The sequence below is a fragment of the Delphinapterus leucas genome, chromosome 18 (assembly GCF_059928025.1).
Source record: "Delphinapterus leucas isolate spDelLeu-1000000601 "Yukka" chromosome 18, BTC_Dleu_Yukka2, whole genome shotgun sequence".
Taxonomy (NCBI): Eukaryota; Metazoa; Chordata; class Mammalia; order Artiodactyla; family Monodontidae; genus Delphinapterus; species Delphinapterus leucas.
Window position 1 is genome coordinate 61567680 of NC_143146.1, and position 24230 is coordinate 61591909.

General features: G+C 36.5%; 3 protein-coding genes across 20 annotated transcripts in view; 2 read left to right on the plus strand and 1 right to left on the minus strand.

The window, feature by feature from the left end:
* The window catches only part of TRIM13 (tripartite motif containing 13), an 11644-nt gene extending 929 nt beyond the window's left edge, over window positions 1-10715 (plus strand). The window contains exons 2-3 of one of the 3 annotated variants that reach the window (XM_089899587.1): window positions 7464-7644; window positions 9472-10715. In XM_089899587.1, the coding sequence (XP_089755713.1) occupies window positions 9480-10703 (1224 nt within the window). In that variant the 5' untranslated portion in view covers window positions 7464-7644; window positions 9472-9479 and the 3' untranslated portion in view covers window positions 10704-10715. Of the gene's footprint in view, window positions 1-4604; window positions 7645-9471 lie in introns of those variants that run through there. The other 2 variants (XM_022574783.3, XM_089899588.1) reach the window with 2 other exon arrangements.
* Window positions 1-24230, minus strand: part of LOC111175295 (uncharacterized) — a 127842-nt gene that overhangs the window by 17526 nt on the left and 86086 nt on the right. For 14 of the 16 annotated variants that reach the window (XR_016388702.1, XM_089899601.1, XM_089899600.1 and 11 more), the window contains 3 exons: window positions 23748-23806; window positions 22329-22395; window positions 20893-20948 (listed from right to left, as the gene is read on the minus strand). Coding sequence is in view for 13 of the 16 variants with exons in the window: in XM_089899601.1 (XP_089755727.1) it covers window positions 20893-20920 (28 nt within the window). In the remaining 3 variants the exon portion in view is untranslated. Of the gene's footprint in view, window positions 1-6; window positions 16057-20892; window positions 20949-22328; window positions 22396-23747; window positions 23807-24230 lie in introns of those variants that run through there. The other 2 variants (XR_016388703.1, XR_016388704.1) reach the window with 2 other exon arrangements.
* KCNRG (potassium channel regulator) lies at window positions 11166-24017 on the plus strand. Its single transcript, XM_022574787.3, has 2 exons — window positions 11166-12965; window positions 16562-24017. Exons 1-2 carry the CDS (start codon window positions 12385-12387, stop codon window positions 16800-16802), a joined length of 822 nt encoding a protein of 273 aa, XP_022430495.2. The 5' UTR covers window positions 11166-12384; the 3' UTR covers window positions 16803-24017.

Here is a 24230-nt window from a genome sequence, read left to right on the forward strand (position 1 = left end):
TCCTATCTTTCCCTAAAAATACCATCTTTTTTGCACCAGCTGATGCACTAAACCTCTCTGGCAAGTCCTTCCATAACACCAGGTTATTTTCATTCTCTACATTTATTGGTTACCTGGCCCTGCTTCTGCCATAGCTGTTGTTCAGCTATGCCCATTTCCACGAACATGCTTTGTACCTGCTATGCTATGTAATACTTACTCTGTCCTCCCTTGAAATTACAGTTCAAGGGAGTCCAACTCTCCTTTAGGACCTTTCTTGGTTAATACACTCATGCTCTAACATAACACTGTAAATGAGTATTTACAGTTTTCACAGTATCTGTACACATATGTAATTAAACCACCTTACACTGATGTAGCTCAGTAGTTTACAAAATTGTCACACATTACTTAGTCTTTCCAAGAACATTATGAGGTAGGTACTGTAAAAATCCTCATTCCATGAAGGGTAAAACTAGTGCTTAAAGCTAGGTATTCAGATGCAGGTTCAGTGCTCTTTACCCTTCACTGGAGAACCTGTTACAACCTACTTTGTAAAAATTATAGAATTTTAGAAGGGATTTAGAGAGCTCATGATTAAGGTTTTCCATTTGATGAATGAGGATACTGAATTCCTGACCCACTTTCTGGATAGTGCTAAGGTCTGAGAATTGGGAAACTCAGGTCCTATGCCTTGCTTGCTGTGTACAATTTGGGGGAGCAGGGGAGGCTCAGTTTTTTCACTTGTAAAGTTAGGTGTTTAGCTAAATGATCTCTAAGATGTTTTTAAGCCCAGTACTTCTGTTTTATTCCTACTCCATAACTTTTAGCACCATATATTCTTATGTATTGGTAATACGTAGACACATACTAATATTAACTGCCTTAAATTGTTTTATATTTTAAACTTAGGTAGGTATGGTAAAAAAGTGTATGGTAAAAAAGTATGCCTTTTTCTTATTTTTTACTAAGCTCTATAAAAGTATGATTCTGTTGTAAGGTTGGGAATTGCATGGAGAGGTGGAGTACTGTCATACATCATTGGTCAGAGTTCAGAAAGTGGTATGCCCTTTCTAGAGGGAAACTTGGCAGTCTTTTCAAGAGCCTTAAGAATGTTCCTACTCTTTGACCCACCTAACAGTTGGACTAAGACTTTTCTACAGAGTGTTCATTAAAATGTTATAATCCACCCAAAACAAACAGTCAATAAGAAACAGCATATCCATAAGATAGACGGTCATGTTCTAGAAGAATTTATAACAATAGGGGAAATGCATATGATAAAACAAGTGAAAAAAGTGGATACAAAGTTGTGTTATGCTTCCAGTTTTGTTAAAATATGTGTGTGTGTAAACACACAGTATTGGGAGGAATGTGCCAAAATAATGTTAGAAGAAATATACCAAAATAATAATAATGGTTATTCCTTGCCGATGTAACTGTGGGTAATTTTTTTCCTGTATTTTCTGAATTTTCTGTAATCACAAATTACTTTTATAATTTTAGAAAAACAAAGTCCACTTGCATGGATAACCTCTCCAACTTCAGTATGGTGTCAGCTTTCTATGTCCTTTTGTAAGGCAGTTATCACACCTTTTATAGTAACAATACCTTTGTAAATGTGCTATATTTCTGAATTTAGGGCAGGAATTGACTTTTGGCTTATATTTCATCTTTTAAAATATCATTGGATTATCCATTTTTGTTATTTGTGAAAGACACTGCCATTGTCATTACCTTGCCTTGGGATTTTTAGATACTAGAATGGTGCTAGAGGAATAGTACTCATAACAGTTAACTAAAAACAGGTGTCCTTTGACATACAGAATAGTTACATTCCAGTTAAGCCTTCTGTAAATATAAAGCAAATTCCCATAATGTGAATGCTTTCTAATTCATTTGCATTATAGATGTAAATATATTTCTAAGGAAAAGTTGAACTGAAAACTTTTGCCAATAGTTTAAATTATTGTCTTTCCTGTGGCATAAGCACCACAAGTATATCTCCTTGGCAGTAACCTGGCTCCCCATTTAAAACTCCCAGAGGAGCTCTTCCTTTCTTCCCCTGCATATGTGCAGTATTGAATATGAGTGAGGAGTGCCAACATAGTATTATAGAATATAGCCAACCTAAAAATTGCTTAAAGTTTAGCATAATTAGCTTTCTACTTGAAATATTTTCTAGATCAGTTTTACTTAGAATAAAATGCGTATGTAATTCTACACTGAGCAAAAGGAACTTTGTTCACACCAATTACATTTCCATCTCAGAAGTAAGTGCTTATTAGCAGGTAGGTAGTACTTATTAGTTATCCACTAAATACTTCTTTTCACTTGGCACAGTATTACGTACTACGTAAATAATTTCACCTATCTACATAGATCCAGCTTGCTGTGTACTGAATGCTAGACTTTGACATTACTTTCTGAAAGCTGGAATTAACCTCAAATGCAGAGCTAGATGATGAAAACTTTTAATAGATACCAACCTGTTGGGGATAATAATTTAGGTTAATGATTGCCAAGTTTATTGTTGTGAAAGAAGACAATTTGTTCTAGGGGTAGAATTTTGCTACCTTCATTTAAACCTGTTTACATTTATTTGGGAGAAAAGAAACCAGACATTTCTAGTTTGTAAAACCTTTGCAGAAGTCAGTAGTTCCAATTTAAGTTAATTTTAACTCTTAACAGGTAAAGATAATCTGGGTTTGGTTCCTACCAGACCAGGAGAATAATTTGGGCTATATGTATGTTTCCTTCAAATTCAGACCCTCATTATATGCAAATTGATTTCATCTGGATGGGAGAGAATGGGATTCACCACCATTCGGTGTCCTCATAGATTTCTCAGTAGTTGTACAAAAATGGGATAGGGATATCTGATCTAGCTGGTATCCTAAAACTATTGATTTAATGCTGCCGATTTACAGGATTACAGAATAATATCTTGGGTGATTATCAGGTGACACAGGGAAAAGAAAATAGGGAAAGAAACATAAGAAGTAAGGTAAAGAGGAGGTGTGAGATAAGGAAGGAATAAGAGGAAATCAAAAGATTGCATTCCTTGAAATAGAATGGGGAAGATGAGTTAAAAGAAGAATAAACAAAGGAAAAGTCGAGGCAAAATAGTGGCACAGAGAAGAGAATGGAGGAAAGGAAAAAACTCATTTTTTCCAAGTTTTTCTGGACTATGAAGGTAATGACCTAGTTTTTTGTTTTTGAGACTGTCACCTTAGTCCAAAAACTTGTGAATTTTCTGAGTAGGTAGGCCTTCCAAGCTGCTGGACCTTCTGTACTAGGTTTATTTTGCCCTACTTATCAGGAATTCTACTAGAAATACCTTGGAGGAAATTTTGACTACTACTTATTCTAGGATAATGCCAGAAAAGGTAAGTTACTTATATCTTATATGGACACAAAGGTAAATTATATTTTGTTTGCAAGGGCCACATAACAATTAGATGAGCTATTTTAGATGCTATATGTGGTATATTTATTTTATTTTTTTATGGCTCCTTAAGGTTTTATTTAAACATCTTTATTGGAGTATATGGTATATTAATTTTAATATTCCTTTTTTAAGTTATCAGAAATTTTGTCTTTTTCTTAATCTCACTTTATCCTTTTATGGATCATATAAGTTTGGGAACAGTCTCTAAAAGCCAGAATGAGGTGTTAATAACACATTGATATAGAGTATTAAAAAAAACCCCCAAAACTTGAGGGCTTCCCTTGGTGGCGCAGTGGTTGAGAGTCCGCCTGCCGATGCAGAGGACGCGGGTTTGTGCCCCTGTCCAGGAAGATCCCACATGCTGCGCAGCGGCTAGGCCCGTGAGCCGTGGCCGCTGAAACTGTGCGTCCAGAGCCTGTGCTCCGCAATGGAGAGGCCACAACAGTGAAAGGCCCGCATAGCGCAAAAAAACAAACAAAAAAAACCAAAAAAAACCCTTGGTAAATAATTTTCATATATTGTTAGATATCTTTCAAAACACTTATTCAATGAGGAGAAAAACTAATATGTATAAGTGGTTTGTCAAAGGTCATAGACTGAGAGCAAAACAAGTATGTCAGTCTCCTCACAGGCCTTGATCCAGAGATTCCAATAATATATTTTTTATTTTATAAAAGATAAAACAATATTACAGCAGATTAAACTCTCTGTGAAATTTATCATAGTTAGCTAATGTTTTTGAAGTTTTACTTTTTTAGCTCAATATTCTTTTCTTATTATTGGTCCCCTCTTTAGGTTTTTTTTTCCAACTTTTTAGTGTGAAAATTTTCAAATATACTGAAAATTACTGGTGGCGCAGTGGTTGAGGGTCCGCCTGCCGATGCAGGGGACACGGGTTCGTGCCCCGGTCCGGGAAGATCCCACATGCCGCAGAGCAGCTGGGCCCGTGAGCCATGGCCGCTGAGCCTGCGCGTCTGGAGCCTGTGCTCCGCAGCGGGAGAGGCCACAACAGTGACAGGCCCGCGTACTGCAAAAAAAAAAAAAAAAAAAATGACAATAGATATCCTTACATCCTCTACCTAGATTCAATAGTTGTTAATAGATTCTTAGTAAGTTTCAAGAAACGATTATTAGTGGATCTCATACTAAAATATCAGTATACTACTTGAAAATACAGTATACAACTTGAAAATAAGATTAACTAGTGGGATGAGGGGAAGTGGTTTTTTTTTAAAGGTGAGCTCTTTTATTCTAAGCTTTGTTCCAAGATAAGGTTGATTGGTGGCTGTCTGTTTAGTAGAGCTCACGTAATTTAGTTTTGTCTATGAAGTGAGTTTCAGAATTTGCTATCTAGTTACTTGTTAGGTATTTAGATACTGCTTTGAAATTCCTGAATTCAAAGATGCCTTAAAGCAGGATGGAAATTTGATTTAAATCTCTCAGATATAAGGTATAATATATTGGCTTTTCTTTTTTTTCTGTAATGGGATTTGGGAAAGAAATCATGGGTATTATTTTGAACTTTATATTGCTATCAACTAATGAAGTTCAAAGATTTAATAGGAAAGTTTCTTTTAATTAAAAGGTTTTATTTATTTTTTAAATAAATTTATTTACTTTTGGCTGCGTTGGGTCTTCATTGTTGCACACAGGCTTTCTCTAGTTGCGGCGGGCAGGGGCTACCCTTTGTTGCGGTGTGCGGGCTTCTCGTTGCGGTGGCTTCTCATTGCAGAGCATGGGCTCTAGGCGCGTGGGCTTTAGTAGTTGTGGCGCACGGGCTTAGTTGCTCCGCAGCATGTGGGATCTTCCCGGACCAGGGCTCAAACCCATGTCTTCTGCATTGGCAGGTGGATTACTTAACCACTGCACCACCAGGGGAGCCCAAAAGGTTTTATTAAAATTACCTTTTAAGAGTGAATAAAATGAGCACCTGTTCAATTGTAATCATTTTGGGTTGATCATATAAAAACAAAAGGGCTTCCAGGAGGGAGAAGTCATATATATTAGCTTTTACTTCTATTTTATGACTCCTTTATAAGTGTTGGCTTTTCCATTTTTAATATTCTGGTTGTTGTGTTACCGTTTTCATTTGCAGAGACTGTTGTTGCTATATACCTACTCAAGGTTGTATTGATCAAACAGTTTTCATAGTCTTCCTTAAGTGTGGATATCTTGAATGTTTGCTTAAAAATAAATCTGTGGTGGTGTTACACAACTGTGCCTTTGTCAAAACTCATAGAACGGCGTACTGAAAGGAGTGAGTTTTATTCTACATAAATTAAAAAGTATATTTTAAAGTATAAATATGGTAGGAAAATGAAGTGGAAAACCAGAGAGGTGGTAGATAACTAGGTATATATTTGGCTACTTTCTTTGTTGGTATAAAACTTGGGAAATTGTTGGGAATTCCCTGGTGGTGCAATAGTTAGGACTCCACGCTTTCACTGCTGAGGGCATGGGTTCAATCCTTGGTTGGGGAGCTAACATCCCAGAAGTCGCATGGCGTGGCCTAAATAAGTAAATACATAAATAAGTAAATAAATAAATCTTGGGAAATTTTTAATTCAAAAGAAGAAATGAATCTTGGAAAACTTATTTGCCTTTATATACTTAACTTGACATTGGTTAAGTTGAAATTTTATCACTGGTGAACAGTAATTTTGTTCACATAAAATTTCTTGATATCTATATTTGTCCCCCAGAAGGGGGGGATATGTACTTTGGTTTCATCAAAGGAGTAAGCTTAATTGATTTATTTAGATTTTTATGTGTTAGCCACACTTTAAGAAAAGGATCTATAAGTTCCTTTACTGTGAAAAGCATACCCTTCACTTAGTGAGACTAAAAACCTTATTATGTATTTTCCTTTAAAACTTTTAAGGCAACAAACTTGCCATGGTTTCTGGGGTTGTTAGGCTGTATGTCTCAGTTTTCTCTAAAAGTCAGCTGTGGAAGTGGTCACATAGTTTTGTGATTAAAGTTTTGAGTATAAAGCTAAGAAAAGAAAATAGTGTTTAGTTTTAATGTGGATTAAAATGAGAATCTTTAAATTATAAACCAAAATTTGTAAGTTATATCACGAAAAGTGGAACAATAGGATCTACCATGATTTTGATGCAATTTTTTTTAAAAAAGGGACTTTCCAAATACCAACTTTTTTCCTCTGGTTCATTTTAAGAGCTGTAAATTGATTGTGGCTTTGGGATGACTGTTTATTATTTCTAAATTTTCCTGTGTGTGACATTTTCCTTTTGATCATACTTGATTGCCTTAAAATTCTTCTTGGTCCCTCAGTTTTCTCCAAAGTTCCTCTTTGTCTTGGGTGCCCTTTTTCTCCTTCTCATGACAAAGCTTGGTATCCTTTGTTTTTCCTTTTATTTATTTAATGTGCTTGGATAGGATTCTCTGGAAGTGTTAACCTTGCAAGGATGAGTAAATTAGGTTTACTTTATTGAATGCTGCTGCCACTACTTTCCTCTTCCTACAGTTTACTCCAAAATCTAGCCTTAGCATAGAATTCTTAGGTGAAAGATGACAGAGATCAATGGAGGTGATAAAGTGTAGAACCCCAGGACTAGTGATGGAAGATCATCAAAAGTTTTCCTTCTTTGCTCTAAAGAGTCAGAATGTTTTATAGCTGCTTGATAACTTCTTAGAGAGCACACTAACCTCAGTCTCTGTAGCCGTTCTCCTCAGTGCTTTTCAAAGGTTGTATGATTTGCCATGTCACAAAAGATTTTTCAGAAAAATAAGCTTCATCACCATTTTTGCTGTGTAACACTAAATTTGACAGAATACTCTTTGCTTTAATTCTACATATATATGTATTATATATTTGTTATACATGTATCTCTCACAACCTAATAGAAAACCATAAACTAATTAGTCTTGCAAGTTCAGCTTATCTTTTAAATACTATTTATCTTCTAGATTGTAGCTCCAATTGTGATTCTTAAAATTACTGTTAAAATTTATTCACTTCCTGGGACTTGCCTGGTGGTGCAGTGGTTAAGACTCCATCCTCCCAATGCAGGGGGCCCAGGTTCTATCCCTGGTCAGGGAAATAGGCCCCACATGCATGCTGCAACTAAGGAGCCCACATGCCGCAACTAAGCCGGCAAGCTGCAACTAAGGAGCCCACAAGACGCAACTAAGGATCCCGTGAGCCGCAACTAAGGAGCCCACCTGCCGCAACTAAGACCCGGCACAACCAAGTAAATAAATAAATAAATATTTTTTAAAAAAAAGTATTATATAATAAAAATTATTTACTTTTGGTTATAAGATGGCATAGAGATTAGTAGACCCTATTTTGTTACTTTGGTGGTAATGTGATATGTGTGTGTGTATATATCCCTCAGTAAACTGAATGAGGACATATTTAGCACTATTTTTGGTTCTAAAACTTCAGGGATAAAAGTTTTAAAGTGTACATTTTAAAAGAATAAACTTGAATTGAGAATTGGTATTCTCTATGGTATCCTCTAGGTCAGAGATCTCAAATATTTTGGTCGCAGGACCCCTTTACACTTAAAAACTAAGGCTCCCAAGAGCTTTTATTTACATGTGTATTATATATAGATATTTAACTGTATTAGAATGTATGATTTATAACATGCATTGGTGATTTGAACCAATTAGTTCACTGTGTAATATAGATCTCCAAATAGTGACATATTTCATTATACACGATCTCTCCTCTAAAAAAGCCAAAGCCCACATGTTAATATCACCACTTGTTTCATTACAAGCTCTTAAGTGACAAATATGTTTTCCAAAATCCAATTTTCACTCAAAAATTCAACTTTTTATCATTGGCGAGAAATACTGTCATTTGTTTCCCTTGAAGTGATGGGTTCATTTTGTTCATTTTCAAAAAAATATCTGTCAGATACCTAAGTCTGCACAGCCATAGTTCGTCATTTGTTGTTTCAAGTAAAAATGGTGTTCCACGAAAAAAGCAGCTGATTTAGCTTGTAGCTCAATCACCTAATTGCTTTCCCTCCAGACAGTATCTGCTGGCATGCAGTAGAAATGCTTTGTGGTTACTTCATATTTTGTCACACAAAATATTAAAAAGACATGTCCACAAGGATCAAGATTTAGTAAAATGAGTAATTTTTACTGCTTCATCTAGAACATTCTAAAATGAAACTGGCTGCCCTCACCCCTGCCCCCACCGTGGGTACGTGGTGGTGAAGAATACAATAACCAGGAATCCAGTTTGGTGCTACCTATTGCCTTGTTTGATTCCTGCTAAGGCTCCAGCAGTGTCTACTCACCATTGCTCTTTTTACAGTGCACTGTCAACATTGTTCCAAAAGTAAATAACATCTCAGTATTACTATGAAAATAGTATTGTCCTCACAGATGCCCTGGAAGAGTCTTAGGGACGCCCAGGTTTGTCCCCACTGGCTTTGATTACTGTTCCAGTGGTTTGAAAAAATATTCACTTAATTCTCTAGGGAAGAATGAATTGCAGCTGTCTCATTTTATGTTTTTACCTCTGATTTTAATAATTGTAATCTTGCCTTTGAAATAGAAAAATATGCCAGTTTTTAATAAAAGTCTACGTGACAGTGCATGCTTGGATTTATATTTCTGTGCTGCTTTCTTTAAATAGCATACCATTTTATAATTGTGGGCCCAGACTAAAGAGCTCATTCTCTTCAGACACTGAGTGGCTTTGTTTCTGACAGCTAGTAGTCAGCTCTGTTTTAAAACAAGCAGTTGGGTCCTGCTGGCTCAACTTGCAGTTGTCCTAGTCCTAACCCTGTCTCAGCCAAAGACTGTTGTTGGAAAGCCCACACAAAGGCCTTGTGTACAGGGAGCCCTACTAATAAGGAGCGTGTTCTAGTCCCAGCAGATTAAATCTGCTTTGGTGTGCATTCCCTTCACAAATTTCTCACTTATTTTCTTTGTTTGGTTATTTCAGTGAAAAATCATTTTTAATGGCTGTGAAGATAGTTTCTTCTAACTAGTCCGTAGTCCAAATGAAGGGGTTACTGGAGTAAAATAAAATGTTTCTTTCTCTCTGGTAGGAGATGTGATGGAGCTGCTTGAAGAAGATCTCACGTGCCCAATTTGCTGCAGTCTGTTTGACGATCCTCGAGTTTTGCCTTGCTCGCATAACTTTTGCAAAAAATGCTTAGAAGGGATCTTAGAGGGGAACGTGCGGAATTCATTGTGGAGATCATCTCCATTCAAGTGCCCCACATGCCGCAAGGAAACTTCAGCCACCGGGGTCAGTAGCCTGCAGGTTAATTACTCCCTGAAGGGTATTGTGGAAAAGTATAACAAGATCAAGATCTCTCCCAAAATGCCAGTGTGCAAAGGACACTTGGGGCAGCCTCTCAACATTTTCTGCCTGACTGATATGCAGCTGATTTGTGGTATCTGTGCTACTCGTGGTGACCACACCAAGCATGTCTTCTGTTCTATCGAAGATGCCTATGCTCAGGAAAGGGATGCCTTTGAGTCCCTCTTCCAGAGCTTTGAGACCTGGCGTCGGGGAGATGCTCTTTCTCGCTTGGATACCTTGGAAACTAGCAAAAGGAAATCTCTACAGTTGCTGACTAAGGATTCAGATAAAGTGAAGGAGTTTTTTGAGAAGTTACAACACACATTAGATCAAAAGAAGAATGAAATCCTTTCTGACTTTGAGACCATGAAACTTGCAGTTATGCAGGCCTATGACCCAGAGATCAACAAACTCAACACCATCTTGCAGGAACAACGAATGGCCTTTAACATTGCTGAGGCTTTCAAAGATGTGTCAGAACCCATCATATTTCTGCAACAAATGCAGGAGTTCAGGGAGAAAATAAAAGTCATCAAGGAAACTCCTTTGCCTCCCTCAAATTTGCCCTCAAGCCCTTTAATGAAGAACTTTGATACCAGTCAGTGGGAAGACATAAAACTAGTAGATGTGGATAAACTTTCTTTGCCTCAAGACACTGGCACATTCATTAGCAAGATTCCTTGGAACTTTTATCTGTTATTTGTGGTAATCATTCTGCTGGGCCTTCTCATTTTCTTCAGTCCTACCATATTCCTAGAATGGTCTTTATTTGATGAAATCACAACTTGGAAAGACAATCTTTCAAACTTTAGTTCCTACCTGACTAAATCAGCTGATTTTGTAGAACAATCAGTTTTCTACTGGGAACAGTTGGCAGATGGGTTTTTCATTTTCAGTGAAAGATTAAAGAATTTCACTTTGGTGGTGCTGAACAATGTGGCAGAATTTGTGTGCAAATATAAACTGTTATAAAATCTGTTTGAAGTACATAGTTCTGTGTCTTTTGTTAGAAATTTGTCAGAATACAGAGTGGTAGTTCAGATTTGGTCAAGATTCCAGTCAGATATTTTCCTCCACAAGTATTCCTTTCAAAAACAATGTCCTACACATGTTGTTGAAATTAGGTAGTATAAAGATAAAAGTGAAATTTAATAGTGTAGTCCTGAGCCCTCCTTCCTTTTTAAAGTGCTTTTGAAATAAGCATCCTACCCCTAATACTGGTTGTGTTTATGCTATGAAAAAAGGGGATGTGAGAGAGTACATGATTTAATATTGATGAGGTAGTGTAATAATGATTGTTCTTAAGCATGTAATAAAGACTACTCTTGTAAAGCAACTTTTTTTTTGAGAGTGAACATTCTTTAAAAAGGAATAAGATATGGATTGAATTTCCAACTTTTTCTGCAGAGGGTTGATTTCTTTTTTTGGTACAATGTAAGTCTCATGTAAACAAAAACTGGCATTACCTTATGCGAAGTTTACGTTTTAAGGAGGGTGGAGATTTATTTCAGCTTGCCTTTTATCTGCTTAGGTTTTGTAAATTTATCACCAGAGGAGTTTGGAGGTAAACTACAAAACTTAGGTGACTGCAAGCAAAGGCATGGGTAAAAACAAACACATTGCAAGAGCAGGAAATGGAAAAGCTGCCTTTTTACTGGCAGCTAAGTGTTGTTCCAAAGTATCATGGCAACTGTACAACCAATCAATTCACTTATTTAAAGAATTTTTTAAGAGTAGTAAGACTAATTTAACGATAGATGAAACAATCTATCAGCTATTATAAAGTACAAAATAATCAGCTAAACACTAAGGCTGTCCTATCTGCTCACATGAGATAAAGATGCCCTGTCTCCCACAGAACAAAAATAATTTTTTCACCTTGTTTAGAATTCAGATGAAAACAAGAAGTGACTTTATCTTAGAACTGCTTTCAGTCAACCTTATTTCTGTCATGGGACAAGACATTCCTTGACAGTCCAGAGGGTCTTTACCCCAGTCCATTAATTTGGTTGAGAGGAGGTAATACAAGCAGGGACAGGAAAAGAAGGTGGCAACTAAATTTCAAGTACAGAAGAATCATTCTAGTTATGAGAAGAGTAGTCAAAATAAGCTGCTAGTTGAGGTAATGACTGCCTTATCCCCAACTGACAATCCAAGATTAGCCACTAAATTGCTAAAGGGATATAAAAAATTAAGACAATGTTTATAAATATTACCTCTGCCATGAGGACTCATAGTAGATAAGAGTTTTGGAGAGGGGGAATGCTTTTCTGCTCCCAGTGTATTTTATAGATTTACAAGAGGTTTTTATGAAGGTTCTTTTTTTTTTTTTAATGAGATATAGTAAAGGGATCTATTTGACACATGTCCTCAGACATATTGGCAGTTTTCCTTAAACTATGGAGTTCCTCATCTGTTATTTTTTCATTCTGTATACTGTACGTTCCCAGGCAACTCTCAAATTTGTAAACACAGCTATGGACACACTATTTGCTTTAACAGTAGTTACCTGGAAATCGAGGTCTCTGTTTTTGTTACATTCCCCTCCCCTACATTTCTTAATCATATGTAACGTTTGTGGTCACAGGTTGATTTTCAAGTTCCTAAGTCTGTGCCTGATGGTGTGTAGCCTCTAGTGTGAAGCAAGAGGAAAATGAGTAGTCAGGAACTGGTCACTTTGAACGTGGGAGGGAAGATATTCACCACAAGGTCTTCAACCTTAAAGCAGTTTCCTGCCTCTCGGTTGACACGTATGTTAGATGGCAGAGACCAAGAATTCAAGATGGTTGGTGGCCAGATTTTTGTGGACAGAGATGGTGTTTTATTTAGTTTTGTCTTAGATTTTTTGAGAACTCACCAGCTTTTATTACCCACTGACTTTTCAGACTATCTCAGGCTTCAGAGGGAGGCTGTATTCTATGAACTTGATCCTCTGGTGGATCTCTTAAACCAAGAACACCTGCTACAGCCAAGACCTGCTCTTGTGGAGGTACATTTCCTAAGCCGAAACACTCAAGCTTTTTTTAGGGTGTTTGGCTCTTGCAGCAAAACAATCGAGATGTTAACTGGGAGAATTACAGTGTTTATAGAGCAACCTTCAGCACCGACCTGGAGTAGTAACTCCTTCCCTCCTCAGATGACCTTACTTCCACTGCCTCCACAAAGACCTTCTTACCATGACCTGGTTTTCCAGTGCGGCTCTGACAGCACGACTGATAACCAGACTGGAATCAGGTATTTTGTATTTTGAAGCCTCTATTCTACACCGGTTCCTGATGTTTCCCCTCAAAATTGAAATTTTCTCATTTCAGTTTTGGAAAAAAATGATTACTCAAAATGATTTTTTGGTGGGAGTAACCAGCAGAGTTGGGTGGAATGACCAGATAATTATTGTCCAAACTGGGATACTTTTCAGAGTGAAAGAAGTTGTTATTATGTGGGACAATAGGAATAAATCAAAGTTGTCCAGGGAAAACTGGGACTATGGTCATTCAAGTTGTAGGAGGAAACAGTTTTATAGATTATGTTCCATTACTATGGAATGAGAAGCCTTTTTCTCCCCAAGGGTTTCTTTTCGTTGCTGGTATATAGTAAAGGCTCAACAGTTTGTCATGATTTCATTACACTATGTAGAGTTGTTCTTTCAGTCCTTCTGATTTGGCTACTGATTTTTCTCCATTCCACTTTATTTTTAAACACCATTAAGGCAGATATATCTCATGGCAAATCTGGTCTCCTGTTACATTGTTGGCATTCTTTACACAACTCAAAATACTGGGATAGGCTGTCAGTATATTAAGGATAGTTGCTTCTGAGTCAGTCACTTTCTCCCCGTTATTCTTGGCTGGACCCTAAGGCGGATTTCCACTCTACTGTCACGGACACTTTTTTCGCCCCTTAGAAATGTCGTAATGCTGTCCCACTGTTATTTTACTGTGAAAGCTGGCTTTAATTTTCAGGAGGGGAAAAAAAATTCTACATATGTTCTTTACTGACAGTATTTAAATAAGATACACGTTTTTGGGGTCAAGGTAGACAGACATATTTGGGGATATTTTCTTAACTTTTGCAGTAAACATAAGAAATGACCAATGTTTACCCCTCCCACAACATACCCCTTGGTCCTGCATACCAGCTGAAGAACCCAGTAGGACAGTAGGACAATTCTTAAGTTTTTACGCTTTATAATTTCCTGCCTTTCCAAAGAGGCATGAAATGTCATTTTGGGGAAAGAGATCCAGCTAACAGGCTGATTGAGAAGAAAACCTAAGACCCTATCTCTACCTCAAAATGTTTTAAGATACCTCTGGGCACAGTTGGTGGGGTACTAACATAAATAGAAGGGAAATTACCAGTTGTTGTTTTTTTTTTAATTTGTGTGATTAAGATCTTTGGGGATCCCTTTCTAAAAAGTTAAAAAACTAAGGAAAAATGGTGTCATTGATTTCAAGAAGAAACATGCAAGATAAAAAGGTATCATGGAAATACTAAATGATCTTTAAAAGCTATGCATTTGGAGAAAATGACTATAATCTTGAAAAACATTAGAAACTCAAGTTGGGATATTCTTTGTGTGTACACAGTGACAGTAGTTTCCCCTTTGCTGTTAAGTGTTTGTATTTTACAAATAGTACAAAAATTTTTTTCATCTTAATGAGAGAATGACATTATATTTAAATTCCAAAACCAGAAGCTATTTTTTAAACTGACTTTTTCTTGCACCCCCAAAGAGTATTCTTTTCAGTTGTTTGAAGTTTAGAATTTTTTTCAGCCTATAAGTGGTCATGATTTTCTTCTATAGTTCCAATTTCAAAGTAGAGGTAGATAACCCAAATAAGGTGACATTATTGGGAGTTCAGGTGATCGGATGAAAGCTCTTGGTCTTAAGAGGCCCACCTTAGGTATATAATTATTTAGCTAGCAATCATTTTTATTTCTTACTCACTCCTTGTGGTCTGAATCTGTCCATTCAGATGTTTTTCTTGATGGTGGAAAGTGGAGGAGTGAGCCTGAACGGCTGCTCAGAGCCTGATGTATCATCCAGCTGTTCAGTATGTTCTACTAATATGATTTATCACTCTGAGGTCTTGGTAACCTAGCAAGTTGCTCAGTTATTATCTCTCAAGTTCACAGTACTAGAAATACTTGGCGTGCATCTTGCAGAGGGCCATACCACATTATCAAGTCAAGTTATGGTCACAGGATTCTAGAGTCTCTTTGGTAGCCATCTTCTATCTGACCATTCCTGTATAAACTAGCTCAAATGGAAAAGTGTACTTGCCTTATAAGTTTTTAAAATAAGTTTTGATTTTCCAGTTCCCATTAGTTTCTTTTATCTTTTTCTTATGCCTTGAAATCTTCCATTTTTCATTTTGGCCTCTTAGGGAATCAAGTATTTAGGCCAAGTGATTTCTTGCAAGTACATTGCACTTTGTTATCACCTACTATATACTATTTGCATCTTAATTTTGTGAGACGTTCTGTAACATTTTTTCTCTGTGACAAAAGTTTCTAGGCTATAAAATCAAGATCTGGGGTTTGGGGGTAGATGAAATGATTTACTAATGTTAAAAATTTGCTGTATTAAACATAAATGTGCTTTTGATATGTACTTTTATAATTTTTACATTTTATTATTGAATTTTTTTCTTTGCCTAGAATGAGTTTCTAAATGTGAGCTACAATAACCACTCTATCAATCATAATTAAAAGGAGGCTAGGGATGACCCCAAGGCTCTTTTTATCCTATAAAACCATAGACAGTTTAGGTAGCTGCCTGGAACTAAAGCCTTTTTTTTTTTCACATCTCATAAACAAATGGTGGGAGGACACAAAGGATATAAAAATATCCTGATGGGGCTTCCCTGGTGGCGCAGTGGTTGAGAGTCCGCCTGCCGATGCAGGGGACACGGGTTCGTGCCCCGGTCCGGGAAGATCCCACATGCCGCGGAGCGGCTAGGCCCGTGAGCCATGGCCGCTGAGCCTGTGCATATGGAGCCTGTGCTCCGCAGTGGGAGAGGCCACAGCAGTGAGAGGCCCGCGTACCAAAAAAAAAAAAAAATCCTGATGGTAGATAAAGAAGGGGCAATATAGCTATATCTTTATGGACATGTTATGTTGACATTATTAAAGCAACATACAGTCAATCTGAAAAGTTCAGGTATATTTTTCTTGAATAATGTGTATCTATCGAGTTTTCCAGAAAGTTTTGTCGTTTTGATTCCAGAAGCCTTTTGACCCCATGTCTTGCTCTTCAACAATGGACAGTTATTGAGAAAAATTGACAATGAAGTCTTCTTGACATTTAACATCTGCAAAATTTCACCTGCAAAATGCATTTGATAGGAGAAAGTCACAAAAGAAAATTTGTAATGTCAGTGCTGGTAATGGGTAAAATTAGATCTAGGGGGAAACTGTAAGTGTATCAGATGTTCATTAAAAAGATTGAATCAATTAATTAAATCGATTAAAACAATATTTAGTAAGTTGAAAACAAAATTTGGAAATAGTTAAATTACATTATATGAAAATTAAGCTAATTTAATTGTTTGATCAAATTGTTTGCTCCAGAAAATAATTTCTCAATGAAAATTCATCAATGTTAGCTATATTCCTAAATGTGGAATTAAAATGACTTTGGAGATCACAGCAAAGTCTCTGTTTTCAGTAGCCTGAAGGTACTGGCTTGGATTTATAAATGAAGTCTTTAAAAATATCTGATTAGAAAATGGTTTGATACCTTTATTTGAGGTTATAAATCAAATATTTCTGTTTAGTTTTGCTGGTTATTAAAGGGATGTTTTATAATTGAACATTTTTGTGTGTCCTAGGTATGTTTCTATAAAACCTGATAACCGAAAACTGGCCAACGGAACTAATGTCCTCGGCTTACTGATTGACACTTTATTAATGGAAGGCTTCCATCTGGTCAGCACCAGAACAGTATCCTCTGAAGACAAAACTGAATGCTATAGCTTTGAAAGGATAAAAAAGCCTGAAGCTCTTGTCATGAACAAAACACTGAAACCAGAGACTACCCTCATGCCAGAGCAATCTCAGAAAAAGAAATGAGGTTCTCTGTTCTCTTTTAGAGTAAAAAGAAATTGCCATTTTCTGGTTTGGAAATTCCATATTTAGGGCATATATGTTAGTCAAATATGTACTCACCCTAACTTTCTGGCCTTCTACCATGCCATCTTTGGGCAACCACAGCTTAACAGTGCTTAAGACACACTGACTACGTGCTGCTCTCTAAACAACACTGTGCACTTGGTGCTTTGGTGCACATTCCTTCTACCTTCAATGCCTCTTTCCCTTTCTCTTCTTCATGAACACTTACAAAGCGTTCAAGAATGGACTATGGAATCAGACTGCTTGATTTCTAATCCCAACTAAGTCACTTACTAGCTATATGGCTAGGGCAAGTCATTTAACCTCTCTCTGCCTCAACTTTTTCATCTATCAAATGAGGATAATAAATATATCTCCCTTATAGGATATATGAGGATTAAAGGAGATAATGTAAAGCATTCAACACACTGCCTGGCGCATGGTAGGCACTCAGTAACTATCAGTGATGATAATGATGAAGAAGATGGGTAACCCACTTTCAACTGTACCTCTTCTGTAAGGCCTTGTTTTCCTCCTTTCCTAGGCATAGTAATCAGCCCTTTCCTCTATCTAGACTTACATGCCATCATAAAAACAAATTTTTCTCACTTGAATGTGAGCTCGATCCACTCAACAGTTTTAACTCTACTATGTGTAAAGCACTGTGCTGAACACTTGTTGAGAAATACCTTTGTTACCAATTAGCACCTACTCTGGTAAAAAGCTTTTTGCATATAACTTCTACTAACATTTAAAATACACATATTACTTTTTAAAAAATATTTATTTATTTGGCTGCATCGGGTCTTAGTTGCAGCATGTGGGATCTTTTAGTTGTGGCATGAAGAATCTTTTAGTTGTGGCATGCAAACTCTTAGTTGCAGCATGTGGGATCTAGCTCCCTGACCAGGGATCGAACCTGCATTGGGAGTGCAGAGTCGTAGCCACTGGACCACCAGGGAAGTCCCCTACACATATTACTTTGACTTAGTGAGTCCTCTTGTAGGAATTTCTCTTATATACATGTCTTTAAAATATTAGGATAAATATCTAGAAAGGGAATCATTAGACCAAAGAGTACAAAGTACTCTGCACATAGTAGGGTTAAAAAACATTGAGTGGAAGCAGTTGAGCAGCATTTTAAAAAGTACCATTCATTCATTCAAAAACATCTGTTAAACGTTTGTTGAATACTATACTAAGTTTTCAGAATTAAAACATTTACTCATGACAAAAATCCTTATTCTCAAGGAACTCACATTCAAGTGAGACAGTGTATCATCATAACAGCAAAAAACTGGAAGTAAACTCAAAGTTCATCAACAGGTAATGTGTATAAATTATGGTTCATACAGTGAAATACCGTGCAGCCTTTAAAAAGAATGAGACAGCAGTTTATAAACTAAGAAGGAAGGATTGTCAAATATATATAAGTTGAAAAAAAGCAAGGTGTAAGACAATGTATAAAGTGGAAAAATATATTTCCACTTTATATGCAGTATCTAGTTTCCATTTGCGGAAAGATATATAATACTCATATATCTATATTCATGGAATTTTCAGCAAAGATATGTGTCACCTGTAGAGAGGAAAGTGGGTGAGTGGGGTTTGGGTGTGGGAGGAAGATTTACTTTTCATCAGACCAGGGAGGTCTTTTTTAAAAAAGGAAGAAAAAGCCATACCTGAAAGATTGTGTGTGTGTTTGCCAGGGTTGGAGGCATGTTATGACATAGTATGGCCTATTATCTCATACTGACATAAATTTTACTCTTCCATCCTTTCTGTGAAACCCCTACACTTAGTAAAGAAATTACACTCCAGAAATTTCTAGTAATTACTTATAGATTTGTGTACTAAGTTGCAGGGAAGAAAGATTTAAAAAAAAAATTTTCCTAATAGTACGTCAAAAGATTATGTATAATGGAAAAGTGCAAAATACTTCAAGATTAGTAACGTTAAGGTTAGCAATGGAAAATAATGACCCAAATAAGAAAAAAGCCTTATGAATGAGTGTTTTGTTTTTGGTGGCACACATCCTCTCTTTACTGCAGAAAAAACCAACTTAGTTGTTTTAGTCTGTCATCTTAGTTTTGGGGATGATGTGTCTGGCCTGGTTCCCTTGCTAACATCATATTCGAGGGCACAATATTTCTAGTTTGCTAAGTTTTGGGCACGCGTGTGATTTAACTAGCTGGGTGTAGTTGGCATGGTTATATATGTTACACTGTTTAATTCCGTATATGGCTTTGCTGATAAGATGATTCAAAACTGATAACTGGTTAAAAGAATAGTGAAGCAAAAAATACTGTAACTACAGGTTGGCAAGGAATAAGACAGGAAATGTTTAAACTGCTATTATGTGTTCTTAGTCATTCACACTTGCCGGAAATTAGCTTGAGATGAGAAATAAAATGTTCTTTTTAATGTGCTAATAGAAACATTACCCTGTGGAAACATGTAGTATATATACGTTTAATTAATTCAGTCAGAAAATATTTATTGACATCTACTGTGTGCCAAATACTATTCTAGACACTGGGGAGCAAGGAGCTGCAAGGAGCAAAATAAGGTCGTCCCTTCTAGAGCTCACTACAACTACAGTTCATAACACTGACAAAGGGTTTAAATTAAAATAACTTAAGCCTTTAATTAAACAGTTCCTCAAAAGTCATGGGTTCACAATCCAGAGGTTTTCAGAAGGAGATAGATAACCAAAATTTAAAAATGTATATTATTCATTAGGAAAAGTGTACTTTCAGAGTGGATTGAGTTTCTTATTTTAGTAAATATTTTAGAGATGATATTATCTGGAGACACATCTGTCAAGATTATCTAAGTAATAAGCCTCTTGTCTTCACTCCAACATAGAGTGGGGCACTGTAACTGGTATGTCAAGACGCGCAAAAGAGAGTCTTGTTTTAGAAAGGGAGGCAGGCATATGGCTGGAAGAAAACAGGCTTATGTTAGATGCACCACAGGCAAATTTAAACTCTTGCCTGCTTTAGAAAAAAAAAAAAAAAGACCTTAACATCTTCATATGAGCATCACTTAACTTCTTGACTGAATTGATTATAAGAAAATCATAAGAAATTATAAGAAAATAATGGCAGAAGCTTGTCTTGGCCAACCAAACTGAAAACTTTGGTCTATCAAATCATATACTCCTATCAATCCATCTCAGATATACGGGTATGAGTCATCACAAAGCATGGTTTGTCAGTCTTAACAATACCAGTGATAGTTGGGTCTCCCCTATTCTCCCACTTATGTTTGTTTCAGCCTCTTTCCATCACCTACAGTTTCATTTCTGATAAGGCACTAAAGATTTTAGCTTATTCTTGAACCTCAACAATGTAACCTTATAAGTTGTTGGAAGTTCTCCCTACAAAGATTTTCTGAAAAGATGCTCTGGTGTTGAATTTTACTCTCGAATTTAATATACAAGTCATAATTACAAAGAATCTACAAGTCATAATTACAAAGAATCCTTAGGTTATGTTAAAGTCGAAATTAATTCGGGCTGCTTTCAAAATATATCTGAATTCAGAAGCCTGAAGTAATATAAAATGGTCAAGGGAAAGCAGCTTGAGAAATATATGATTTAGGGAATTGTAAGCTGTTTCTATTTGTCTTGTATTCTGTTTACATCTGACAAATGTCAGCTTAGTTTTATAAGTCTTTGTATTGGTTCTCTATCATAAATAACAGAAATGGTCACATTAACAGAGACCTTGCTGGAATAACAAAAGACTTGCTAAGACTTCTAACTATCCCGTATTCTACTTTTATTTTTCCTGTGTGCTGGGGAAATTGACTCTGTAATAGCACACTTAGCAATGTAAAAGCCAGTAAGAGGAAATTTTTAAAAAGAAATTTGGGAAATTTTATTACATTCCTGGAGCCAGTGAACCCGTGGAAAACACCAATGTGACATCAAACTTATTGTTTTAAACAAAAGTTCAAGGAGTATAGAGATGAGATGAAAATATATTACTAAAAATACTTAGATTTCTGGAAAATCAACAACATCATAAAAACCATAATTACTCACCAGCTTGGTCCCAGAACAGCTTTGTCATGAATTGTTAGGCCTTCTATTGGATCTATCTGAGATGAAAAGTTATGTGCAAATTTTACCAAAAGACTCATCATCTCAATATTTCTGAGCTCAGAAAATGTCTTAATATATATCTAAGCTATGAGGTCGATCCAACTCCCAAAATACTTTAATAGATAAAAAGCTAACACCTTACATGGTGAAGGGGAAATGAGTATTAAGCATGGCACAGAATAAATAAGCAACAAAATACAGCAAAACAAATAGGAATTTGCTCCTAAAACTGAAATGTGCCTAAGACTTAGTTAATCATACAGAGCTTTCTGCACCTTCAGATTTCACACCAACACCTCAAATCCATAAATCATTGTTTTAAAGTGGTTTTTTATCAGTTGAGTAAAACACACCAACTACCAAGTGTTTCTATTTCATGTTACTTTTCTCATTTCACAATCTGGTAAGAATTTGAATGTCTTTGAGTTCCCAAGTTGGAAGCCAAACAGGAGAGGTTTATCTTACCCTTCTTGTAATAAGAGACCCCAAGAAAGTCTGGCTGCAATGTCTGAGGTTCCATGAGTTCTTTTAAGATGAGGACTGGGACTGTGCTTTATATTGGTCTTTATATTCCCCCGCAGGGCTGGACTAAGAGTCTTAACTGAACTGAACTGAAAAATTTGGAACACTATAGTCTCAGTAAACAGGCACTTGGAAAAACAAGAATTATAGTAGATTCAAAGATAGATGAGTATACTTTACATAAAGAGTCTGAAAGAGTTGATTCAAGTTAAAGACTACAGAAAAAAACCCATGGTATTTTCTACTAGAAGTTTATGTGGGTAATCACACAAAAAATGAGATGAAAGTCTAGATGTATATAGAAATACTAAGTAATTGAAAGTTATGCAAAACTGGACTTTCCTGGTGGGGCAGTGGTTAAGAATCCGCCTGCCAATGCAGGGGACACAGTTTCGAGCCCTGGTTCAGGAAGATCCCACATGCCGCAGAGCAACTAAGCACGTGCGGCACAACTACTGAGCCTGCGCTCTAGAGTTTGCAAGCCTCAACTACTGAGCCTGTGTGCCACAACTACTGGAGCCCACACACCTAGAGCCCGTGCTCCACAACAAGAGAAGCCACCACGAGAAGCCCGCGCACCACAACGAAGAGCAGCCCCCGCTCACTGCAACTAGAAAGCCCGCGTGCAGCAACGAAGACCCGACGCTGCCAAAAATAAATAAATTTTTTAAAAAAAAGTTATGCAAAATTATACATTTAATCAGAGTAAAACAGCTCAGCCAAAACTGGAATATACCATAATTTGCTAGTAAAAATGCAATGCTACGAGTGCTTAGTAATTAAATAAATATTACAGGAATACAAATTCCGAATGAATGTTACATGACTATAATCAATATTAAATCTTGACTTACCTCCATAATTTAGGAGTCATGAAAAGATAGTCGAAGTCATCAGACCAGGCACATAAGTCAGTTGCAACTAGGATGGAAATACAGAAACAAATGTTCCCAGTTCTGGATAACCTGCCTTGAAGACATAGGTTCGCTGAATTCGGATTAATCAAATGGTTCAAGGATTTAGGTAAAATGGTATAAAAGACTCTGGTATATTCAGAAGACATGTTACTGAGTTTTTTAAAGGCATTTTGGAGGCATAGATTAACATTTTAGGTTTCCTTACGTATCATTAAATTAGAACATATTAGAAATTTAAAACGTAGGGTAATGTGGTATTTCTGTCCCATGATGGGCATGTAATTACTAGGTAAACAGATCAAGATACTTTGACTTTCTAAATAGGAATCCTATAAAACAAGGTTTAGCTCCTAGAAAATCAAAATACTTGCTTTCAATTAATTAAAAAAATTTTTTTTTGTTTTGATTTGGTCACTTTTTAAACTTCTGGCTACAATTTAAGCAGTACTGAATTCCTATTTGATTTTTTTTGGCTAACACTTTTCTTCAGAAGCAAACCCAATTTAGGGTGAAAAGGAGAAAATATTTTAGACCTCTTAGACAGAAGCTTCATTTCCTCTTAACTGTGTTTCTCCATCAAAAACAAGTATTCAAATAAGGAATCTCAATTATCTAAACCTATTTTTGGCCATCTTCCGGAATTTCTTGTTATATCTCTTTTGAAATGCCACAGTTGCACTCTTGGAAAACTTGTCTTCCTGGTTTTCAAATTTCTGTTTATTATTATAACTCTTCAGCCAGAATGCCAGGTCTTTGTGCTGTACTGTGTCTTGAAACTGGAGACCAGCACATTTCCCACAGTTCAATTACTTGCTTTTCCATTTGAGAAATTAAAGCCATGTCAATTTTACAGTTTTAACTGACTGAATTATTTGGACTTTAAGTTCTCAATTTCATTCTCTCAATGTAATACTGGGAAAGATATTTGTTTAATGAATAGAAGCAAAGGTAAGGTTCAAGAATAATTAGGGGCTTCCCTGGTGGCACGGTGGTTAAAAATCTGCCTGCTAATGCAGGGGACATGGGTTCGAGCCCTGGTCTGGGAAGATCCCACATGCTGTGGAGCAACTAAGCCCGTGCGCCATAGCTACTGAGCCTGTGCTCTAGAGACCACGAGCCACAACTACTGAGCCCATGCGCCACATCTACCGAAGCCCGCGTGCCCTAGAGCCCGTGCTCCACAATAAGCGAAGCTACTGCACTGAGAAGCCCATGCACCCGCAACGAAGAGTAGCCCCCGCTCACCACAACTAGAGAAAGCCAGCACGCAGCAATTAAGACCCAACGCAGCCAAAAATAAATAAAATAAATAAATTTATAAAAGAAAAGAATAATTAACACATTTTAGTCACTGACCTTCATAACTGATACCAGTGTAGGGTTTTCCTATAGGCACAAGCTTGAGATATGACACTCTAAGAAAAAAAGGAGAGTTTTAATTCCATTTTGGAAATGTTTATTTAAGACTACATACCTAATCAAATAATTTTTTAATGTAAATGTGTTTATGTACTTCTTTTTAAAAGAAAGGGATATACTCTCTTTAATAAAGAACTTCAGTTAGCTTGTCTACCCTTATCAGTTTTGAGTGGATAACTGATGAATTTACCTCTCCAGCCAGACTTTTACATAGGATTCCAGTTCTGTATATTCAGCGACTTTTAATCCAAGCATTTCAAAAGGAATGCCTGGATATCATCTTAAATTCAATATTACAAAAATGGGACTCAAAATCTTTCCTTCTCAAACTATCTTAACTCTCTCCTTTCAGTGATACTATCATTGTCTTCCAGTAAAGAAAATGTGTAATTTTTGACACCCCCCCTTTATCCAACTCAT